Here is a 20,600-nt window from a genome sequence, read left to right as displayed (position 1 = left end):
AGTCAATGATATTATACCATTTTATTTAGAGCCTGATTTTGCATGGCTGGCTATAGTCACACAGACTTTAGTATTAAGGCCTTTAGGAAGGAAGAGATCACATTGTTTCTTGCTCTGGTTTTCCCCTCTGTTTGCACCTCTGAGTGAATGTGAACCAAACAGCTTTCCAAATCCATGACTAGTCCCTGGGATTCCTAAACCCACACGGAGAACTGAAGCAACCCGAAAGATGATGTCAGGACCAATCTTTGTCATTTAACTGACAATGCTCTTGATCAAGAGTCTGCTTTCTTATACACCAGTCATACTTTCCTGAAATTACATAACCCTTATAGTTACCTTGATTTGCCTGATTGTCTTTGTTCACACCAGTAGCACATTTATAGACTCTTAGGATGGGTCAATTCTCCAGATGACTCATCCCTTTTTTTTTTTTTTTTGTAAGGAGACTTTACTGAAAATAGAAAACATGGCGAAGCAAATTTATTGATTTTAGTGAGAGAGGGAGGGAGAGGGAGACAGGAACATATCAATCTGTTCCTCCTGTATGTGCCCTGACCAGGGATGGAACCGGCAACCTCTATGCTTCCAGACGATGCTCTTAGTTGTTTCCATAGTGTAGCAGTTATCATGTTTGCCTCACGATGCTCTAACCAACTGAGCTATCCGGCTAGGGGGAATCATCCCATCTTTTATTGGGCCATTTTCACATATAGATGCAAAATATGTAGGTAGGGTGGGCAGTGGGAGGCTAGAACCTAAATTGAGTCTCTTTAACTTTATTTTCAGGGTGAGGGATGACCAGATTTGAATGTACCCCATTACTGTTTTTTATAGGCCCTGGCCGGTTGGCTCAGTGGTAGAGCACCAGCCTGACATGTGAAAGTCCCAGGTTTGATTCCTGGCCAGGGCACACAGGAGAAGCACCCATCTGTTTCTCCACCCTTCCCCCTCTCTTTTTGCTCTTTCTCTTCCCCTCCCGCAGCCAAGGCTCCACTGGAGCAAAGTTGTCCCGGGTGCTGAGGATGGCTCCATGGCCTCTGCCTCAGGTGCTAGAATGGCTCCGGCCGCAAAGGAGCAACGCCCCAAATGGGCAGAGCATAGCTCCCTAGTGGGCATGCCTGGTAGATCCCAGTCCGGTGCATGCGTAAGTCTGTCTCTCTGCCTCCCCACTTCTCACTTCAGGAAAATGAAATTTAAAGTATAAAGAAAGAAAAAAAACACCATTACTGTTTTTTAAAAATATTAAATTATGTAGGTAAAATACTAACATTATCATTGTTTAAAAATAAAGAATACTCCTTAAAGTCACTTTTCATCATGTTTCCTATTGCCTCCCTCTCTAAGGGCTAACCATTATTATTTTGAGGACACCTTTCCAGTACCCTTTCTATACATTTCTTTCCTCTACTGTATATACATATACACATTTTCTGTTTACATAAATGACACCTCCTCGTTTTGTAGGTAAGGAAACTAAGTGAAACCTCGAGGGGAGACATATGTTGACAAATTTACTGAAGGAAAGTGGACTTAACAATAGTTTATTAAAACCATGTGTCAGACTCCGCAACCAATGCTTTATTGGTAGGAACGTTTCTGGTACTGTATTTCACTTCTGTTGGATGGACTGCTGCACTAGGTTAGCTAACCAATTAGCGATTGGGCGAAAGTTGCTTCAGTAATATGTAGAATTTGTATTTTGATGGGAGCTACAGATATCTAGCAGAAGACTACAGAACTGCAAAAAAAAATAATTGTCATCGCAGTTGGGGCTGTCAATAAAGCTCGTGAAACTGAAACGCAAAGAGCTTGCTACATGCAAAGCCTGAAGCTTCCTTCGGAAATCAGAAATCGATATCGAGTCTATGAGAACGGCCTGGGAGCTTGGAGATCAAGGGACCACAGGTTGCAAGAAAGGATGCAGTTGCAGAAGCAACCGAACAGCCAACCAGGAGAGCAGAGACTACACTCGGACTGGTCTGGAAACGCGCCTGCGTCGACCGTCGCGGGGGGGCGGGGCCTGAGGGGCGGAGCTTGGTATTGGTCAATGAGCCTGCGCAGACCGCGCGGCGAGGTGGGGGAGGGCGGTCCGTGTGTGTCTGTGTTGTTGTTCGGCGGCAGCGGCGGCGGCGGTAAGATGGCTGCCCACGGGGGCTCCGCGGCGTCCTCGGCGGTGAAGGGGTTAATTCAGCAGTTCACCGCCATCACCGGTAAGAGACGCGGTTACCGGAAGGTGGAAAGTGGGGTCTGGGGCGGGCGGCCGGTCTGTCCCGGGCTTTCCCTTACCTTCTTGCATTCTTCCTCGGGCTTTACCCATAGCTCCCGTCTTCTCTTCTGAGGAACAGGCAACGACGGCGTCGGGTCTCCGGGTTCAGGCGGCAGACTGCCCCCCGCGCACCCCAAACCCTCGTTCTCGGTTTCCTTTTAGTGTGGAGGGACGCCCCCTACCCCCTGTCATCCCACACCTGGGAAATGGGCCGAGCCCATTCGCCCCTGCCGGCCCAGGGACCTAGGGGCGCGAGAGGTGGGGGGCCGCACCCGGGCCACCGCCCTCCTCCTCCTTTATCATCACCTCTTCTCCGTATATTCCTGGGGTGCACTGCATCCCCTCTCCTCTTTTTCCCTTTCTTCCTCGGCCAGGTCGTTCTCTCCCTGTCCCTGGCCTGCCCTTCCCTTTTCTGGGCCCCTCGGAGCCGTCGCTGTGGCCCTGGCGTGATCGGGCCCTCCCGCCTTAACGGCTAGGCTGGTGGGTTCGGCAGCGCCTTCACCGATCCCGCGGGATGGGCCGCCAGATAGGGGGGAGGTGCTGAGCAGTACTTTCAAGACTGAGATTTTAAGAGAAGAATGAGGGGGGACCCCCCCTTCACACCTTAATAAAGAAGGCCTGGAGGAATCTTGGGTGGCGTTTCCCACCTCCCCATAATAAAATCATAAAGACAGACCATGGCGCCCGGGCCTCCTGCTGATAAAAAAGGGATGGCGGCAGAAACTTCTCTGAGAGAAAACCCGTTTCTGCATGTCAGTGTCCCCTAAACCCTCGGTTTTTCTTTTCCTTTGGACCCCTGCGAAGGGCACACTCAGAACCTCTAACCGCCTGGAGGAAAGGCCCTAAGCTATTCTGTGAATTCTCTATGACTTGTTTCTCTCTGATGGTGCTGAACTTTTTTTGCATGAGTTATTAGAGGGCGGAGCAAATGATGAAGTTCTCTGTGGAGTGATTTGAGAGAAGTGTACTCCATGTGCTGAGTATAATTTTGCTGTTCTAGTTTGTCATTTTGGAAGGGAGGTCAGAGTGTTAGTTACCTCCCTTAGCAGTTCTATACTTTATCTAATAGTTTGTTAGATTCAGACAATGTTTCCACTGTTATGTACGTAGTGTCTGACATACAATATCTGGTTAAGTAAAATTTTACATCGTTTTAACTACTGCAGGTTATATGCACGCTGCTGTTTTATAATTAAAACTAGTTGTATATTTTGCTCTGTAATAATAGCTAAGTGATGCATTAGCTTGTGGGCATGAAACATCACGTCAAAGTTGGTAAAGTTTGTAATCAAATTGGGTTGAGGAGTGGAATAATAACGTTTCTTAATATTTTTAAACTTTTGTGATTGGACTGTTATGTTAAAGATGTAGTGCATTTCCCAATGGCTAAGGGTTGTTAATTAGGAAAATTAGAAAATTATTGTGCATATGTTAATATTGCTGATTATGTTTATATAGAAAAGTCTTTGTAGTGAATCAGATAGTGAAGATTATTAGTTTTTTATTCAGATTTTTTAGAGGTGGTTTAATATGCTACCTGTTTAATTTCAGTTTTGATGCTAACTACCACCCCTTCAGGAACTTGGATTGTTTTACTGTCACATTTTTTTCTGATACAACATTTTTGTTAGTTATAGGTAAAATCCAGAGTGTGATGAGATGAAATGACTCACTTAATTACTTTATTTCTTGGTCAAAGGCCTTTCTACTTTTGAGTCAAGTTGGAGATCCTCAGTAGCCCATGGTATCTGGAAGTCTCAAAGGGAAAATACCTTAGATGGTTCTTAATGTATTCTAAATGTTTATTAATAATTTTTGGGATTTTTCTCTTTTTTTTTTTTTTACAAATAGCAATTAACTATTAGAAACATGATTGACCCATTAGTCTTTTTCATGTATCTTAAAATAAAATTTGCAGTTTTTTTCCAAATATATTTTACATTGTAGTATTTATGGTAAAAGGACATTTTATATTTATTCATTGCTTGATGAATTAAACTGACAAGAGCTTATTCTCTGATTTAGAAAGATTTTACTTATGTGGAAACTCACCATTCTGGTAAAAGCAATGTATTATCAAAAATGTGAGTCTTGCCCTGGCTGGTTGGCTCAGTGGTAGAGCGTCGGTCTGGCGTGCAGGAGTCCCAGGTTCGATTCCCCGCCAGGGCACACAGGAAAAGCGCCCATCTGCTTCTCCACCCCTCCCCCTCTCCTTCCTCTCTGTCTCTCTCTTTCCCTCCCGCAGCCAAGGCTCCATTGGAGCAAGGTTGGACTGGGTGCTAGAATGGCTCTGGTTGCAACAGAGTGACGCCCCAGATGGGCAGAGCATCGCCCCCTGGTGAGCATGCCGGGTGGATCCCGGTTGGGCGCATGCAGGAGTCTGACTGCCTCCCTTTTTCCAACTTCAGAAAAATACAAAAAAAAAAAAAAAAGAAAGAAAAAGAAAAATGTGAGTCTTACCTTTTCTTTGGCATTTAGCAATAGAATAGCTTGGCCTGTGATGGCACAGTGGATGAAACATCGACCTAGAACGCTGAGGTTACAGGTTCAAAACCCTGGGCTTGCTTTGTCAAAGCACATACAGGAAGCAGCTACTACGAGTTGATGCTTCCCACTTCTCTCCCATCTTCTCTTTCTCTTTCTCTCTCTTCCTCTCTTCCTTCTCTCTCCTCTCTCTAAAAATCAATAAATAAAATCTAAAAAAAAAATGAACAGACAGTTGAAAGAAGAGTCTTATTTTTCACTAAATAGAATAAAACTTCCTCTGTATAATATGTGAGAATGAAGTAATGACTGATTTTTTGTTTTTTCGTATTTTTCTGAAGTGAGAAGCAGGGAGGCAGAGAGACAGACACCTGCATGCGCCTGACCGGGATCCACCTGGCATGCCCACTAGGGGGCGATGCTCTGCCCATCTGGGGTGTTGCTCTGTTGCAACCGGAGCCATTCTATGCTGGGCCGAAGCTGTACTACCAGGCCAACCAGCCCAGGGCCAATGACTTATGATTTTTTAAAAAATATATTAAAAAGCAACATAAAATATGTACTTTTGGAAAAAGTACAAACTAATCTATTCACATTATTTTACATTTTATTTTCCAATTCTTGTTAACATTTTTTTATTTTTACTTTTTTCTTTTACATTGTGAATCATATTATACATAATTTAGAATTTTGAATGTTTTTGTTTGTTTTTATCTTTTTAGTTAACATTATATCATAACTTTTCTTCCATGAACAAACTCTGATAAACAAGTAGCCAAGGGAAATGATGGTCTCTGAAGTAATCACATTGAGAAGCTGTATAACTTTACCATTGATGTTATTAAGATCTTTTGAAGTTACACAGAATACCAGTCCTGTTACTTTCTAGTCTATAACATTTTATAATATTACTATTTGATCTCCCTTGATATTCATCATATATAGCCTTGAATGACTGCTGACTGCTTTTCAAAAGTCATATATAAATATATAGATATAGATAGATAGATAAGTAATATCAATTCCCAAAATATGAGGAAAGAGTGTGCTACTGGGTCTGAAGGTAATTCCAAAGTACATTTTTTTTTTTTTTTGTATTTTTTCTGAAGCTGGAAACGGGGAGAGACAGACAGACTCCCGCATGCACCTGACCAGGATCCACCCAGCACGCCCACCAGGGGCAACGCTCTGCCCATCAGGGGGCGATGCTCTGCCCCTCCGGGGCGTCGCTCTGCCGTGACCAGAGCCACTCTAACGCCTGGGGCAGAGGCCAAGGAGCCATCCCCAGCGCCCGGGCCATCTTTGCTCCAATGGAGCCTTGGCTGCGGGAGGGGAAGAGAGAGACAGAGAGGAAGGAGGGTGGCGGTGGAGAAGCAATGGGCGCTTCTCCTATGTGCCCTGGCCGGGAATCGAACCCGGGTCCCCCGCACGCCAGGCCGACACTCTACCGCTGAGCCAACCGGCCAGGGCTCCAAAGTACAATTTTAAAAAATGTTTGAACCATGGCATTACACATTATCATGAATTCGGGCTGACATCCAGCCATACATGCACAAAATGCACAGATGTAGTCACAATAATTTTTGAGATAAGGGATACATAGACACTATACAATAGGTAAAATAAACAGAAAATCAGAAGGTAAGGACAGAATGTGAGGGAATAGAAAATACTCTGAGAAGAGTTTGCTAGTACAATTCTAAAGCTTTGTGCATAGTAGGCATTCACTTTTTTTTTTTTTTAGATTTTATTTATTGAGTTTTGGAGATTGGGGGAGAGAGATAGAAAGAGAGGGAGAGTGAGAAAAAATTGGGGTAAAGTGGGAAGCATCTATTGTGGTAGTTGCTTCCTAAATGTGCTTTGACCTGGCAAGCATAGGGATTTGAACCTGTGACCTCAGCGTTCCAGGTGGACGCTTTATTCACTGCACCACCATAGCTCAGGTGCATTCCCATTCTTTTTTTGTTGTTGTTGTTGTTTTTTTGTGACAGAGACAGAGTCAGAGAGAGGGACAGATAGAGATAGACAGGAAGGGAGAGAGATGAGAAGCATCAGTTCTTCATTGTGGCACTTTAGTTGTTCATTGATTGCTTTTTCATATGTGCCTTGACTGGGAGGCTACAGCAGTCTGAGTGACCCCTTGCTCAAGCCAGTAAACTTGGGCTCAAGCTGGTGAGCCTTGCTCAAACCAGATGAGCCTGCACTCAAGCTGGCGATCTCGGGGTCTCGAATCTGAGTCCTCTACATCCCAGTTCGATGCTACGCCACCTCCTGGTCAGGCACATTTACGTTCTTTTTTTTTTTTTGTATTTTTTCTGAAGCTGGAAACGGGGAGAGACAGACAGACAGACTCCCGCATGCGCCCAACCGGGATCCACCTCTGCCCCTCCTGGGCGTTGCTCTGCCACGACCAGAGCCACTCTAGTGCCTGGGGCAGAGGCCAGGGAGCCATCCCCAGCGCCTGGGCCATCTTTGCTCCAATGGAGCCTTGGCTGCGGGAGGGGAAGAGAGAGACAGAGAGGAAGGAGGGGGTGTGGAGAAGCAAATGGGCGCTTCTCCTATGTGCCCTGGCCGGGAATCGAACCTAGGTCCCCCGCACGCCAGGCCAACGCTCTACCGCGGAGCCAACCGGCCAGGGCCCACATTTACATTCTTAATGAAAGTATAGAACCTTAGTTGGAAAGAAGACCTTAGTTTAGTATTTCTCTAAATTTGTTGAATCAATGAATATTTGTTTTAGAAGTTAGAAACTGGTGTGTATAGTATTTGGCTTTGTGGTCAATTTCCATTCATAGTATTTTCTACAATACGTTTCCCTTGAGTTAGTATTAAAATGCATTAAGTTCTCTGTCAGCAAGTGTTCGAGATGTAAAAAACTATTGGAATTTTAAGATCTATTTCAAAAGGTAATAATGAAGTTTCAACAGAAATTTAGGGAGGTAATAATTTTTTTGAGCTGTGAATGGAATCTTATTAATTCAGTATTTATTAATAAACTGCTATGTGCCAGGCATTGTTCAGATCCAGGAGATAATGCCATGAACAGAATAGGGTGTATGGCCTCAAAAAGCTTCAAAGTTAATGGGAATACAGACTTATACATCAGTATGGTAATAACATTGGGGAATGATCAGGAGCTATTATGGATCATAGAAGCAAGAGGTCAAGAAAGGCTCCTCAGAAGAAATAATTTAATTAAAAAAACTTTTTCTTTGCTTGACCAGACGGTGGCGCAGTGGATAGAGCATCAGCCTGGGACACAGAGGACCCAGGTTTGAAACCCCGAGGTCCCTGGCTCTTGTGTGGCCTCATCTGGCTTGAGCGTGAGGTCACTGACTTGAAACACAAGGTTGCTGGCTTGAGCAAGGGGCCACTGGCTTGGCTGCAGCCCCCTAGTAAAGGCACATATGAGAAACTACTCAATGAACAACTAAGGTGCCACAACTATGAGTTGATGCTGCTTACCGTTCTCCCTTCCTGTCTGTCTGTCAGTCACTATTGGTCCCTCTCTCTGTCACTCTCGCTTAAAAATTTTTTTTTTTTACTTTTGAGAATATGTTCTTAAAGCTGGGGACAGTTCAGTAAGGAGGGGTTAGGACAGAAGAAGCAACAGAAGAGAGCTTAGATTGGGCAGCTTTGGCTCTCTAGAAATGTTATGGGAAAGAAATGAGCCCAGGCTGGACTGCTTTGGCTTGTTGGAAAGTCGGAGAAAGGGGCCTTGTCAGGACAGGTTCAGAGGGTTAGCCTGGAATGAACTGCCACTGCCCAGTGCTCCCCTGGTTGCAAGTGTTGTGGGGTTCTTTAGAGCTTAGGAGATGCACACCTGAAGGGGAAGAAGAATGGGAAGGTAAAGGCATGCACACACTCCTGGGAGGGAGAGCAGGCAGAGGAAATAATTTCTTAGATAAAATCTAGAGATGTTTGTAGCAGGAGGGACATGTGAAAAGGCCCGGAGGAGTTAGGGACAGACTTATACACATAGAGACAAGAAAGCAGAGACAATAGGTTCAAGAATTGGTAATTCCAGATGAACAGAGCATAGCTAGTGGGAGATGTAATAAATGCAGCTGATAGATTAATTGGGTGCCAGATTAGAAAGGGCCTTATAACCCATGCTAAGAAATCTTGGATTTGTTCTGAGTGTAGTGGGAATCAATGAAGTTTTAATTAGGGAAGTGACATAATCAAATTTGGATTTTTTAGAAAGATCTACTTGGCCATAGTGGAGAAAAGGTAGGCATAGATCATTAGAAGACTGTTGTGTTAGTCCAGGACAAACACTTGATATTTTGAAATATGTTAGTGTCAGAGAAGTGGAATCTGAAAGATATGGGAAGAAATCAGAGGAGTCAAGAGTGAAGCTTAGGAATCGGTTTTTGAATATGTAGGTACATAATGCTGCTATTTGTGAAGGTGTGGACTAGAAGTTTGTGTAGATTATTAGTTCTATTAGGTTAGTTGCTACCTGTGGGACTTCCAATTGGAGCTGTTCAATAAGCAAATGGATATTTGCTTCTGGAAGGAGTGACATCTGAGGAGTCAGTCATATTGATGGCAATAGAAACTTTAAAAGTGGATGGCAGCTTACCAGGGGAGAGTGTAGTGCAGTGGTTCTCAAACTTTTGAAGTCGAGGTGCATTTAAAGTCCTACAAATAATTGTAGGTGCACTATATACAAATTTCTGAGAAATATGTTATAATAATTAAGTCAAATATTAAAAAAATAAAGTCCAAGTGTGCTTTTATGGTAATTAAATGAAATAAATATGAAAAAATTAAATTTATTCTGACATTAAAAAACATTTTTGTGTTACATTTTTTGTTATGCTTTTTAGAATTCGTAAAAAACGGGGTTAAAAAATTTTTAAAAAAGTTATCTTTTTATATATATAAATACATTCTTAGTAAGATTTAGTAAATTCAGCAGGTCCCGGCACGAATGTGTTGAGTTTTTTCATTCTTGTGTTTATGAGAAACATGAGCCTGATGTGCCCTAGCAATTTCTTCAATGTTTGGGCATATATTTGAAAGGCAAACTCTCATTTCCTTGTCAATACATTGAAGAATTCCTCTCTTTTTACTCTTAATTGTGTTGAGTGCAGAAAACCCCCACCGTACATACCATCTTAACTTTATACCAAACAAAGGATAGAAGAAACTTGTCTCCAGTCTTTCCAGGGAACATGGGGGGTAGTGTAAACAATCCAGCACCACAGTTTAACAGCCTTTTGCAACCTAATCAGGCAAATGAGGTGGGGGTTGGGCAGACTGTCAGCTTACAGCCAATTCCCCACACTTCTGTCCCCCAAAAATCTAAACTCCAAAAACCCTGTTGGTTTTTTGGTCCCCAACAGGCACATATTTCTCTGGAATACCATAGGGCGCACCTGGAAATCTTCTAGGGTGCACACTTTGAGAACCACCGGTGTAGTGTGAGAAGATATTAGGCTCCAGAACACAAAGCTGGAGGAACACTAACATCTGACAGACTGCAAAAATAAACCAAAACTGTAGGAGGAATATCAGGAGAATGAGATGGTACTTCCAACATCAGCAGTATGGAAATACCTGGAATATGTAGGCGCTTTAGGAAACCAGAGATAAATATTTAATTTTTTTGGTTAGGGCTAGACAGTATCTTAGAAACCATCTTTATCCGTTCTGAGTACTATATTAAATAAGAAATTCAAGTCCTAGAGAAGAAAAGTGACTTAGGTCAGTTCAGTGTTTCTCGAACTTATTTGTAAGAAAGAACCTTCCTTTTTTTTTTTTTTTTTTTTTTTTTGACAGGAAGGAAGAGAGATGAGAAGCATCAACTCATAGTTGTGGCACTTTAGTTGTTCATTGATTGATTTCTCATCTATTCCTTGACTGGGGGACTCCAGCTGAGCCATTGACCCCTTGCTCAAGGCAGAAACCTTTGGGCTCAAGCCAGCGGCCATGGGGTCATGCTTATGATCCCACGCTCAAGCTGGCTGCCCGCGCTCCAGCCGGCAACATCGGAGTTTTGAATCTGGGTCCTCAGCATGCCAGGCCAGTGCTCTCTCCACTGTGCCACTGCCTGGTGAGGTAGAAAAGAACCTTCTTAAAAATTTTTTTTTCAATATTCATGGATCAAAATTTTTGTATAAAAACAATAAAAATTAATTGCTTGAAAATGAAATAAAAAATAAGCCCAGTTCTTTAAAGATTAAGGCATAATTTGTATATAATAAATTCTGTGCTTTTTAGTATAAAGTTATGAATTTTGATAAGCACATACAATCATGTAACTGCAAGATGTACAACAGTTCTTTTTTTTATTATTATTATTTTTATTATTTCATTTTAGAGAGGAGGGGGGGGAGAGAGAGAGAAGGGGGAGGAGCAGGAAGCATCAACTCCCATATGTGCCTTGACCAGGCAAGCCAGGGTTTTGAACCGGCAACCTCAGTGTTTCCAGGTTAATGCTTTATCCACTGTGCCACCACAGGTCAGGCCAACAGTTCTTTTATACTTAAAAAATTTCTCCTGCCTCTTTGTAGTCAACCTCTTCCCCCACCTATTTTAATCTTTTGAGTCTGGCTTCTTTCACTTAGCATACTATATTTGAAATTCATTTATGTTGTATGAGTATTTCCTTTTTTTTTGTTTTTGCTTTTTTAATTAATTAACTTATTTATTCAGTTTAGAGGAGACAGAGAGAGAGAAGGGGATGAAGAACAGGAAGCATCAACTCCCATATGTGCCTTGAGAAGGCAAGCCTAGGGTTTTGAACCAGCGACCTCAGCATTACAGGTTGACGCTTAATCCACTGCGCCGCCACAGGTCAGGCCATGAGTAGTTCCTTTTTATTAGTGAATAGTATACCATTGTATGACTATACTACAGTTTGTTTATCCATTCATTAAATGATTAGCTAATTGTGTTGTTTCCAGTTTGGAGGATTATAAATAAAGCTGCTAAAAACATTAGTGTATAGTGTATGAATATAAATTTTATTTCTCTTGGGATAAATAGATAGGAGTGGGATTATTGGATCATATGATAGGTATATAACTTTAAGAAACTGTCAGTTTCCCAAAGTCACTATTACTATTGTGCATACCCATTCACAATGTATAAGAGTTCCAGTTGCCCATTTGTTTTTGCTTTTTAAAAAATTTTTTATTTTTTTATTTTTATTTTTTCTTAGGTGAGAAGAGGGGAGGCAAAATGACAGACTCCTGCATGCACCCCGACCGGGATCCACCCGGCAAGCCCCCTACTGGGTGATGATCTGCCCATCTGGGGCCATTGCTCTGTTGCTTGGCAACCGAGCTATTTTAGCACCTGAGGGGAGGCTGTGGAACTGTCCTCAGCCCCTGGGGCCAACTTGTTTCAACCAAGCCATAGCTACAGGAGAGGAAGAAAGAGATAGAGGGAGAAGGGGGAGGGGGAGAGGTAGAGAAGTAGCTGGTCACTTTTCCTGTGTGTCTGACCAGGACTTGAACCTGAGATGTTCATATGTTGGGTCAACACTGTACCACTGAGCCAACTGGCCAGGGCCTGTGATGTTGTTGTTGTTTTAAAAAAAATTTTTTATCGATTGATTTTAGAAAGAGGAGGCAGGAGAAGGAATGGGAAGCGTCAACTCATAGTAGTTGCTTCTTGTATGTGCCTTGACCAGGCAAGCCTGGGATTTCACACTGGCAGCCTCAGCATTCCAGGTCAATGCTCTGTCCCCTGTGCCACCACCTGATCAGGCTGGACTACCTAAATTTTGATTTTTCTTTCTAGCTATGGTGCAGACATGGCCTGCATTATAGGTTTCGGGCTGTTCCTATATTGTTATTCATGGAGACAGTGTGAACTAAGAGGCAGCAGGGAGGATGTAGCCACTGATAAATTGTATTCCACAAACTGGGTTAAATAATGCTATTTGGTGCCATTAGCAAGCTTAGAAGGAAAGGGAGAAAAGATAAGAGATAAATCAAAAGGATACAGGTGTTAAGAAACAGTAAAGTAGTATTCCTGCCATAGATTATGGATTGAATGTTTGTGACCCCTCCTCCCTTCAAATTCATGTTGAAATCCTAATGCCAGTGTGATTGTATCAGGAGATGGGCCAGGCCTTTAGGAGGTTATTAGGTCATGAGGGTAGAGCCCTCATGAATGGGATTAGTGTCCTTGAAAAAGAGAGCCCAGAGAGTTTTCTTGTCACTTCTGCCATGTGAGGACACAGTGGGAGGATGACTGTCTATGAAGCAGGAAGCAAGCCTATACCACACAACAAATCTGCTGCAGACTTTATCCTGGACAACCCAGCTTCCGGAACTGTGAAAAATAAATGTTTGTTGTTTAAACCACCCAGCCTATGGTATTTCTATTACAACGCTCTGAACTAAGAACACTTGGTTAGATTAAGCTATCCTGCTGTTATCTACAATATCGGAACCTCAAAATAAGCCTATTTAGGCAAGTTTCCAAATAGTTTAAATCTGCAAACTTGTTTTATTAGCTCGCCCCCTTTAAAAAAGATATGTTCTTTATTCTGAATATAAGAACAAATTTTTTCAGCTGTCCTATCAAAAATTGTTATTACCTCTTAGGAAATAGATGAAACTTGTAATTATCACTGTTTCTTCCCCCTATATTATTTAGCCCTCCTTACTTTTCCTCTGTCTTCTTTTTTTTTTTTTAATTTTATTTAGAAAATTAACTTTAACAGGGTTACATTGATCAATAAGAGTACATAGGTTTGGCCCTGGCTGGTTGGCCCAGCGGTAGAGCGTCGGCCTGGCGTGCAGGTTCGATTCCCGGCCAGGGCACACAGGAGAAGCGCCCATCTGCTTCTCCACCCCTCACCCTCTCCTTCCTCTCTTCCCCTCCCGCAGCCGAGGCTCCATTGGAGCAAAGATGACCTGGGCGCTGGGGATGGCTCCTTGGCCTCTGCCCCAGGCACTAGAATGGCTCTGGATGCAACAGAGCGATGCCCCAGAGGGGCAGAACATCGCCCCCTGGTGGGCATGCCGGGTGGATCCCAGTCGGGCACATGCGGGAGTCTGACTGCCTCCCCGTTTCCAGCTTCTGAAAAATGAAAAAAAAAAAAAAAGTACATAGGTTTCAGGTGAACATTTTTATAACATTTGAACTGTTGATTATGTTGTATACCCATCAGCCAAAGTCAAATCATTTTTCATCACCTTATGTTTGTCCCTCTTCACAGCCTTCCCCACTCCCTTTCCCTCCTCCTCCCCCCCATTCACTTAATTCCCCTTCCCCCTTCCTCATGTTCTCTTCCCCCTGGTAACTACTTCACTTTTATCTATTCCATAAGTCTCAGTTTTGTATCCCATCTATGTGTGAAATCATACAGTTCTTAGCTTTTTCTGATTTACTTGTATCACTCAGTATAATGTTCTCCCGGTCCATCCATGTTGTTGTAAATGTCACTATGTTATCGTTTCCTATGGGAGAATAGTATTCTATTGTATATATGTACCACATCTTCTTTATCCAATCCTCTGTCGAGGGACACTTTGGTTGTTTACATGTCTTGGCCACTGTAAATATTGCTATGATGTACATGGGGGTGCATGTGTCTTTACATACAATGTTTTCAAGGCCTTGGGGTAAATACCCAGTAGAGGGATTGCTCGGTCATATGGTAGTTCTATTCTTAATTTTTTGAGGAACCACCATACTTTCTTCCATAATGATTATACTAATTTGCATTCCCACCAGCAGTGAATGAGGGTTCCACAGTCTCTCTTACACTTGCTATTACCTGTCTTGTTGATAATAGCCAATCTAACTGGTGTGAGGTGGTATCTCATTATAGTTTTGATTTGCATTTCTCGAATAGCTAGTGAAGATGAGCATCTTTTCATATACCTATTGGCCATTTGTATGTTCTCTTGGGAGAAGTGTCTTTTTAGTTAACCTTCACTTCCTCATATTCCTCTATTTAATTCAGTGGGAGTGTTATTGGCATTTTGACTAGGAACCTTTTTGTTATGTAGAACTGTTCATAGCAGATTTACCATTTGTGTTAGTTTCATGTGACTGCTGTAACATCACAAACTGCATGGTTTAACACATATTTATTTCTCATAGTTCTGGAAGCCAGAGGTCTATAATGAAGGCATGCATAGTCTTTGGAGAAAGGGGGGCATTTTTGAGACTACTACTGTATCCCTAGCTTCTCTCCATTAAATTCCCGTAGTGCCCCCAAGCCCAATTCATGAAACACCAAAAAATGGTCTTTCACATTACTGAATGTCTCTACTACTTCTGAACATTAAGAAGCACTGGTACCTTTAATTATCTTCCAGCTATTTTCTGTTTTTAAAATGATACACTAAATAAATAAATAAATAAAATGAAACACTAAAATGATTGTACAAACAGCTCAGATAATTTGCCTTAATTTAAAGTTTTAAAATATTTTTATTTTTATTTTAGAGAGGAAGGGAGGGAGAGAGAGACTGACAGACATTGATTTGTTCTTCCACATAATTATGTATTTGGTTTTTGATTCCTGTATGTGCCCTGGCTACAGATTGAACCCACAACCTTGGAGTATCAGAACAATGCTCTAATCAACTAAGCTGTCCAGCTAGGGCTTGCTTTTATTTAAGAAAGTGGGTGGGGGCCTGACCAGGCAGTGGCGCAGTGAAAAGAGCGTCGGACTGCAATGCGAAAGGACCCAGGTTTGAGACCCCCAGGTTGCCAACTTGACGCGGGCTTATCTGGTTTGAGCAAAAAGCTCACTAGCTTGGACCCAAGGTCGGTTGCTGGCTCAAGCGAGGGGTTACTCAGTCTGCTGAAGGCCCGCAGTCAAGGCACATATGAGAAAGCAATCCATGAACAACTAAGGTGTTGCAATGAAAAACTGATGGTTGATGCTTCTCATCTCTTTCCGTTCCTGTCTGTCTGTCCCTATCTGACTCTCTCTGTCCCTGTAAAAAAAAAAAAAAAAGAAAGTGGATGGGGCCTTGGCTGGTTGGTTCAGCGGTAGAGCATTGGCTCAGCCTGTGGAAGACCCAGGTTCGGTTCTTGGCCAGGGCACACAGGAGAAGCGCCCATCTGCTTCTCTACCTGCCCCCCTCTCCTTTCTCTCTATCTCTCTCTTCCCCTCCTACAGCTAACACTCATTGGAGCAAAGTTGGCTCGGGCACTGAGGATGGCTCCATGGCCTCTGCCTCAGGCGCTAGAATGACTCCAGTGCAACAGAGCAACAGCCCAGATGGGCAGAGCGTTGCCCCCTGGTGGGCATGCTGAGTGAATCCCGGTCTGGCGAATGCGGGAGTCTGTCTCTCTGCCTCCCTGGTTCTCACTTCAGAACAATACAAAAAAGAAAAGAAAGTGAATGGACCCTGGCTGGGTAGCTAAGTTGGTTAGAGCTTTGTCCCAATATACCATGTTTGTGGGTTCGATTCTGGGTCAGGGCACATACAAGAATCAACCAATGAATGCATAAGTAAGTGGAACAATAAACTGATGTTTCTCTCTCCCCCTTTCCACTTTTCCTGTCTCTAAAACCAATAAATTAAAAAAAAAATTTTTTTTTTTGTTAATTCTTCCTTTTTTTTTTTTTTTTTTTTTTGTATTTTTCTGAAGTGAGAAGTGGGAAGAGGCAGGCAGACAGACTCCAGTATGCACCCAACTATGATCCACCTGGCATGCCCACCGGGGGGCAATGCTAGGCCCCTCTGACTCCAGAGGGGTCACTCCGCTACAATTTGAGCCATTGAATAGTGCCTGAGGTAGAGGCTGTGGAGCCATCCTCAGCGCCCAGGCCAACTTTGCTCCAGTGGAGCCTTGGCTGCAGGAGGGGAAGAGATAAAAAGGAGAAGGGGAAAAGGTGGAGAAGCAGATGGGCGTTTCTCCTGTGTGCCCTGACCAGGAATTGAACCCGGGACTTCCACACGCCGGGCTGATGCTCTACTGCTGAGCCAACCAGCCAGGACCTTAAAATATTTAAAAAAAAATGATTGGTGGGCAGTCGGCTCCTGGGGCTAGGGGCGCCGCTCCATAACCACGCACCCCATACTCGAGCCTGCGTGAACGCCCAGGCCAGTGGACCCAGTCCCGAGAGACGAGTTCTCGCCGCAGGGCCTGTGGACCAGAGCCAGCCGCGCCGGGGTGGGCGCCTCAAGGCCGATGCGACAAACCCTTAGGCCTGAAGGACAACACCATCTCCAACAAGCAGCTCACGGCCCCCAGTGTGTACAGGACCTGGGGCCTGCCTTCCTTCAACTGGTACCCCTTCTATGGCTGGACAAGCAGGGCAAGTTCAGTGCCTGGACTGCTGCAGAAAACTCCGCCTCTGAGTGGCTGCAGATCGACTTGGGCTCCCAGAAACAAGTGACTGGCATCATCACACAGGGGGCCCGAGACTTTGGCCACATCCAGTATGTGGCAGCCTACAAGGTGGCTCACAGTAATGACAGCACGAACTGGACCGAGTACAGGGAGCAGGGAGCCGCAGATAGCAAAGTCTTCCCAGGTAACTTGGACAACAATTCCCACAAGAAGAACATGTTTGAGATGCCCTTCGTGGCTCGCTTTGTGTGTATCCTGCCCGTAGCCTGGTACAACCGGATCACCCTGCGAGTAGAGCTGCTGGGCTGTTAGCAGCAGCCCCAGCTAAAGTGACCAGGACGGTCGGAGGCACCTGCCCCCTCCCTGGTCCTCCTGACCTTCTGTGGGCCTGCTGCCTTCTCCACGCACCCACCTCCTGATTGTCGTGTAGGCGGGGTGGGGTGTTTCAGTCACCTCTCCCCCCTGCCATCCTCACCCCTCCCCGTCCACCTGCCCCTGGCGCCTGGACCTCACACCGTCCTGTTTTCTCCTCACACCTGGCGCTGTGGGAGTTGATCGAATAGGTCTGAGATGGATAGGGAAGAGCGAAGTTGGGGGTGTGGGTTAGCTGCACCTCTCTAGATGTCCGGTTCTGATCCAGTGTCCTCTGTAGCCCACCTCCCACACGCCACATTCTCATGGCCCTGGAGGAAGGCCAGGGGGTGCCAGGCTGGAGATAAGTCTCTCAGTCCTCAGCTCCAAGTGTGATACTGCCACTCCAGATGCTGCCACCAAGCCCTCTGACATTTCCCCCTTATCTCCCTGGAGACTCTGTTGACCCTTGCGCTGAGCCTAGAAAGACAGAAGCGAGTGGGGTGGGTCTGTAGAGAGATGGGAGGTGGTGGGTGGGCGTGGGGGACCCTGAGTGCACAGGCAGCTTCCAAAATATATTTATAATCACTCCCTGGGGGAAAAAAATGATTGGTGTACTTTGCTTTTTGCTTCTTGGGCCCCTCACTAAAACTACCTTATTTAGTCTTGCTGGGATTTAGCATGTCCTTTCTTTTAAAAAAATCTTTATAGGTAGATCCTCCACGACCCATTTGAAAGCTCTTATTGGTCACTATCCTGCAAGCTCTAGTGATGGAAATTATTCTGTGAAATTATCAACAGAGACCTGATGGGGCCATTCTGAAATACACTGCCTACAGTTCAGATTCTAACATTAAATGGTTAAGTGAGGATTATAGATAGGATGGTAGTTTTGGGACTCTAGCGTTGACACTCATCTGCCCCCAAAATATCACAGTTATTTCTTTTTTTTTTCTTTTTTTTTTTTTTTGTGCATGGGGACAAGGTGTAGTCAAGTTTCATTCTGTTACATGTGGTTTCTCAACTTTCCCAGCACCATTTATTGAAGATCCTTTCTTGTCTTCATTGTTTTAGGCTCTTTTGTCAAAGATTATTTGTCCATATTTATGTGGTTTTATCTCTGTGCTCTCGTTTCTCACAGTTATTATTTCTTTTATTATAGCTTTATATTTTAAGGTCATTCCTCATATAACCCCTTTTAATAAATTCTATTTTATTTAAAAAAAAATTTTCCATGGATTTTGGGTGTGAGGGTTGGATAAAGAGAGGGGAAGGGAGAAAGAGAGAAGCATCAACTCATTTTACTTGGTAGTTCCATTTAGTTGTGTGCTCATTGATTGTTTCTTGTATATGCCCTGACTGGGGGTCGAAGCTGTGGCCTCTGGTGCACCAAGATGACACTATCCACTGAGTCCACCTCACCTGGTCAGGGCCAATAAATTCTATTTTAAACTATAGTTTAAGAAGCCTATGGACCTTGAAAATTTTGGAATACATTTAAGTTTTCTATTGCCTCTATTATCAGCTCTTGATGCTTCTTTAGTCACCCTGGAATTCTGTTTAGTTGACACAAATTTGGAACAGAATCCCTTTCATGTATTTTATTTTTTATCCATAACATTCACTTTTTTCTGGGGCAGTATTTTCTTACTTGCTTCATCCTGTTCCTGCTTTTTAAAAGAATGAGTGGTGACTGGCTCCCACTCTCACAGCCATTGCAGTAAGTTGAGACAGCTTTGGACAAGTGTGAGCTGCATGGGCACTGGATGACTGCTTGCAGAGGAGAATTAATTAAACATGGGCAAAGGGAATCCTAAGGCTCTGAGAGGCAGAATGTCATCATATACTTCCTTTATGCAAACTTGCCGGGAGGAGCACAGGAAGAAGCACCCAAATGCTTCAGTCAGCTTCTTAGAGTTTTCTAAGAAGTGGTCAGAGAGGTGGAAGACAGTGTCTACTAAAAAGAAATGAAAATTTGAAGACATGGCATAGGCAGGTAAGGCCAGTTATGAAAGAGAAATGAAAACGTATATCCCTCCTAAAGGGAAAATAAAAAAGTTCAAGGATCCCAGTGCACCCTAGAGGCCTCCTTTGGCCTTTTTCTTGTTTTGTTCTGAATATCACCCAAAAATCAAAGGATAGCATCATGGTCAGTCCACCGGTGATGCTGCAAAGAAGCTAGGAGAGATGTGGAATAACATGGCGGCAGATGACAAGCAACTTTGTGGAAAGAAGGCTGTCAAGCTTAAGAAGAAATACAGAAAGGATATTGCTGCATACTGAGCTAAAGGGAAGCTTGATGTGGCAAAAAAGGGAGTCATCAAGGCTGAAAAAAGCAAGAAAAAAGAAGAGGAAGCCTGGCCTGTGGTTGCACAGTGGATAGAGCGTCAACCTGAAGTGCTGAGGTCGCCGGTTCGAAACCCTGAGTTTGCCTGGTCATATGACAATCAGTGAACAACTAAAGTGAAGCAGCTATGACTTGATACTTCTTGTTACCCTCACCCTGTAAAATCAGTAAGTAAAATCTTAAAGAAAAAAAAAGGAAGAGGAAGAAGATGGAAATGAAGATGTTAATGTATAAATTCTGACAGATTTTTTCTTGTCTATAAAGCACTTAATGCCCCTGTATACAACTTACTCTTTTTTTTTACAGAGACAGAGAGTGAGTCAGAGAGAGGGATAGACAGGGACTGACAGGAACGGCGAGAGATGAGAAGCATCAATCATTAGTTTTTCATTGCACGTTGCGACACCTTAGTTGTTCATTGATTGCTTTCTCATATGTGCCTTGACCGCGGGCCTTCAGCAGACCGAGTAACCCCTTGCTGGAGCCAGAGACCTTGGGTTCAAGCTGGTGACCTCAGGGTCTCGAACCTGGGTCTTCCGCATCCCAGTCCAACGCTCTATCCACTGTGCCACCGGCTGGTCAGGCAACTTACTCCTTTTTAAAGAAAGAGAAATGAGGCCCTGGCCAGTTGCTCAGTGGATAGAGTATCAGTCGGCGTGCAGACGTTCGGGGTTTGAACTCTGGTCAGGACACACATGAGAAGTGACCATCTGCGTCTCTCCCCACCCCCTTCTTTCTCTCTTTCACTCTCACAGCCAGTGGCTCAAATGGTTTGAGCATCGGCCCTGGGCACTGAGGATAGCTCAGTTGATTTGAGCATCAACCCCAGATGGGAGTTACCGGGTGGTGTTAGAATCATGG

The 20,600-nt window shown here is 43.9% G+C and overlaps 1 protein-coding gene and 2 pseudogenes across 1 annotated transcript in view; all 3 read left to right on the top strand.

Moving 5' to 3' along the window:
- The first annotated feature begins 2,060 nt into the window (after window positions 1–2,060).
- Window positions 2,061–20,600, top strand: part of UBXN7 (UBX domain protein 7) — a 91,805-nt gene continuing 73,265 nt past the window's right edge. The window contains exon 1 of the mRNA XM_066241848.1: window positions 2,061–2,213. Within this exon, the coding sequence (XP_066097945.1) occupies window positions 2,141–2,213 (73 nt within the window). The 5' untranslated portion in view covers window positions 2,061–2,140. The remainder of the gene's footprint in view (window positions 2,214–20,600) is intronic.
- Window positions 15,411–17,954, top strand: LOC136312172 (lactadherin pseudogene; annotated as a pseudogene).
- On the top strand, window positions 19,190–19,973 carry LOC136312171 (high mobility group protein B1 pseudogene; annotated as a pseudogene).

Source organism: Saccopteryx bilineata, chromosome 8, assembly GCF_036850765.1.
Source record: "Saccopteryx bilineata isolate mSacBil1 chromosome 8, mSacBil1_pri_phased_curated, whole genome shotgun sequence".
In the NCBI taxonomy this organism is placed as follows: domain Eukaryota; kingdom Metazoa; phylum Chordata; class Mammalia; order Chiroptera; family Emballonuridae; genus Saccopteryx; species Saccopteryx bilineata.
The sequence above is the reverse complement of the archived record's forward strand: the minus strand, read 5'-3'. Positions and strand labels throughout refer to the sequence as shown.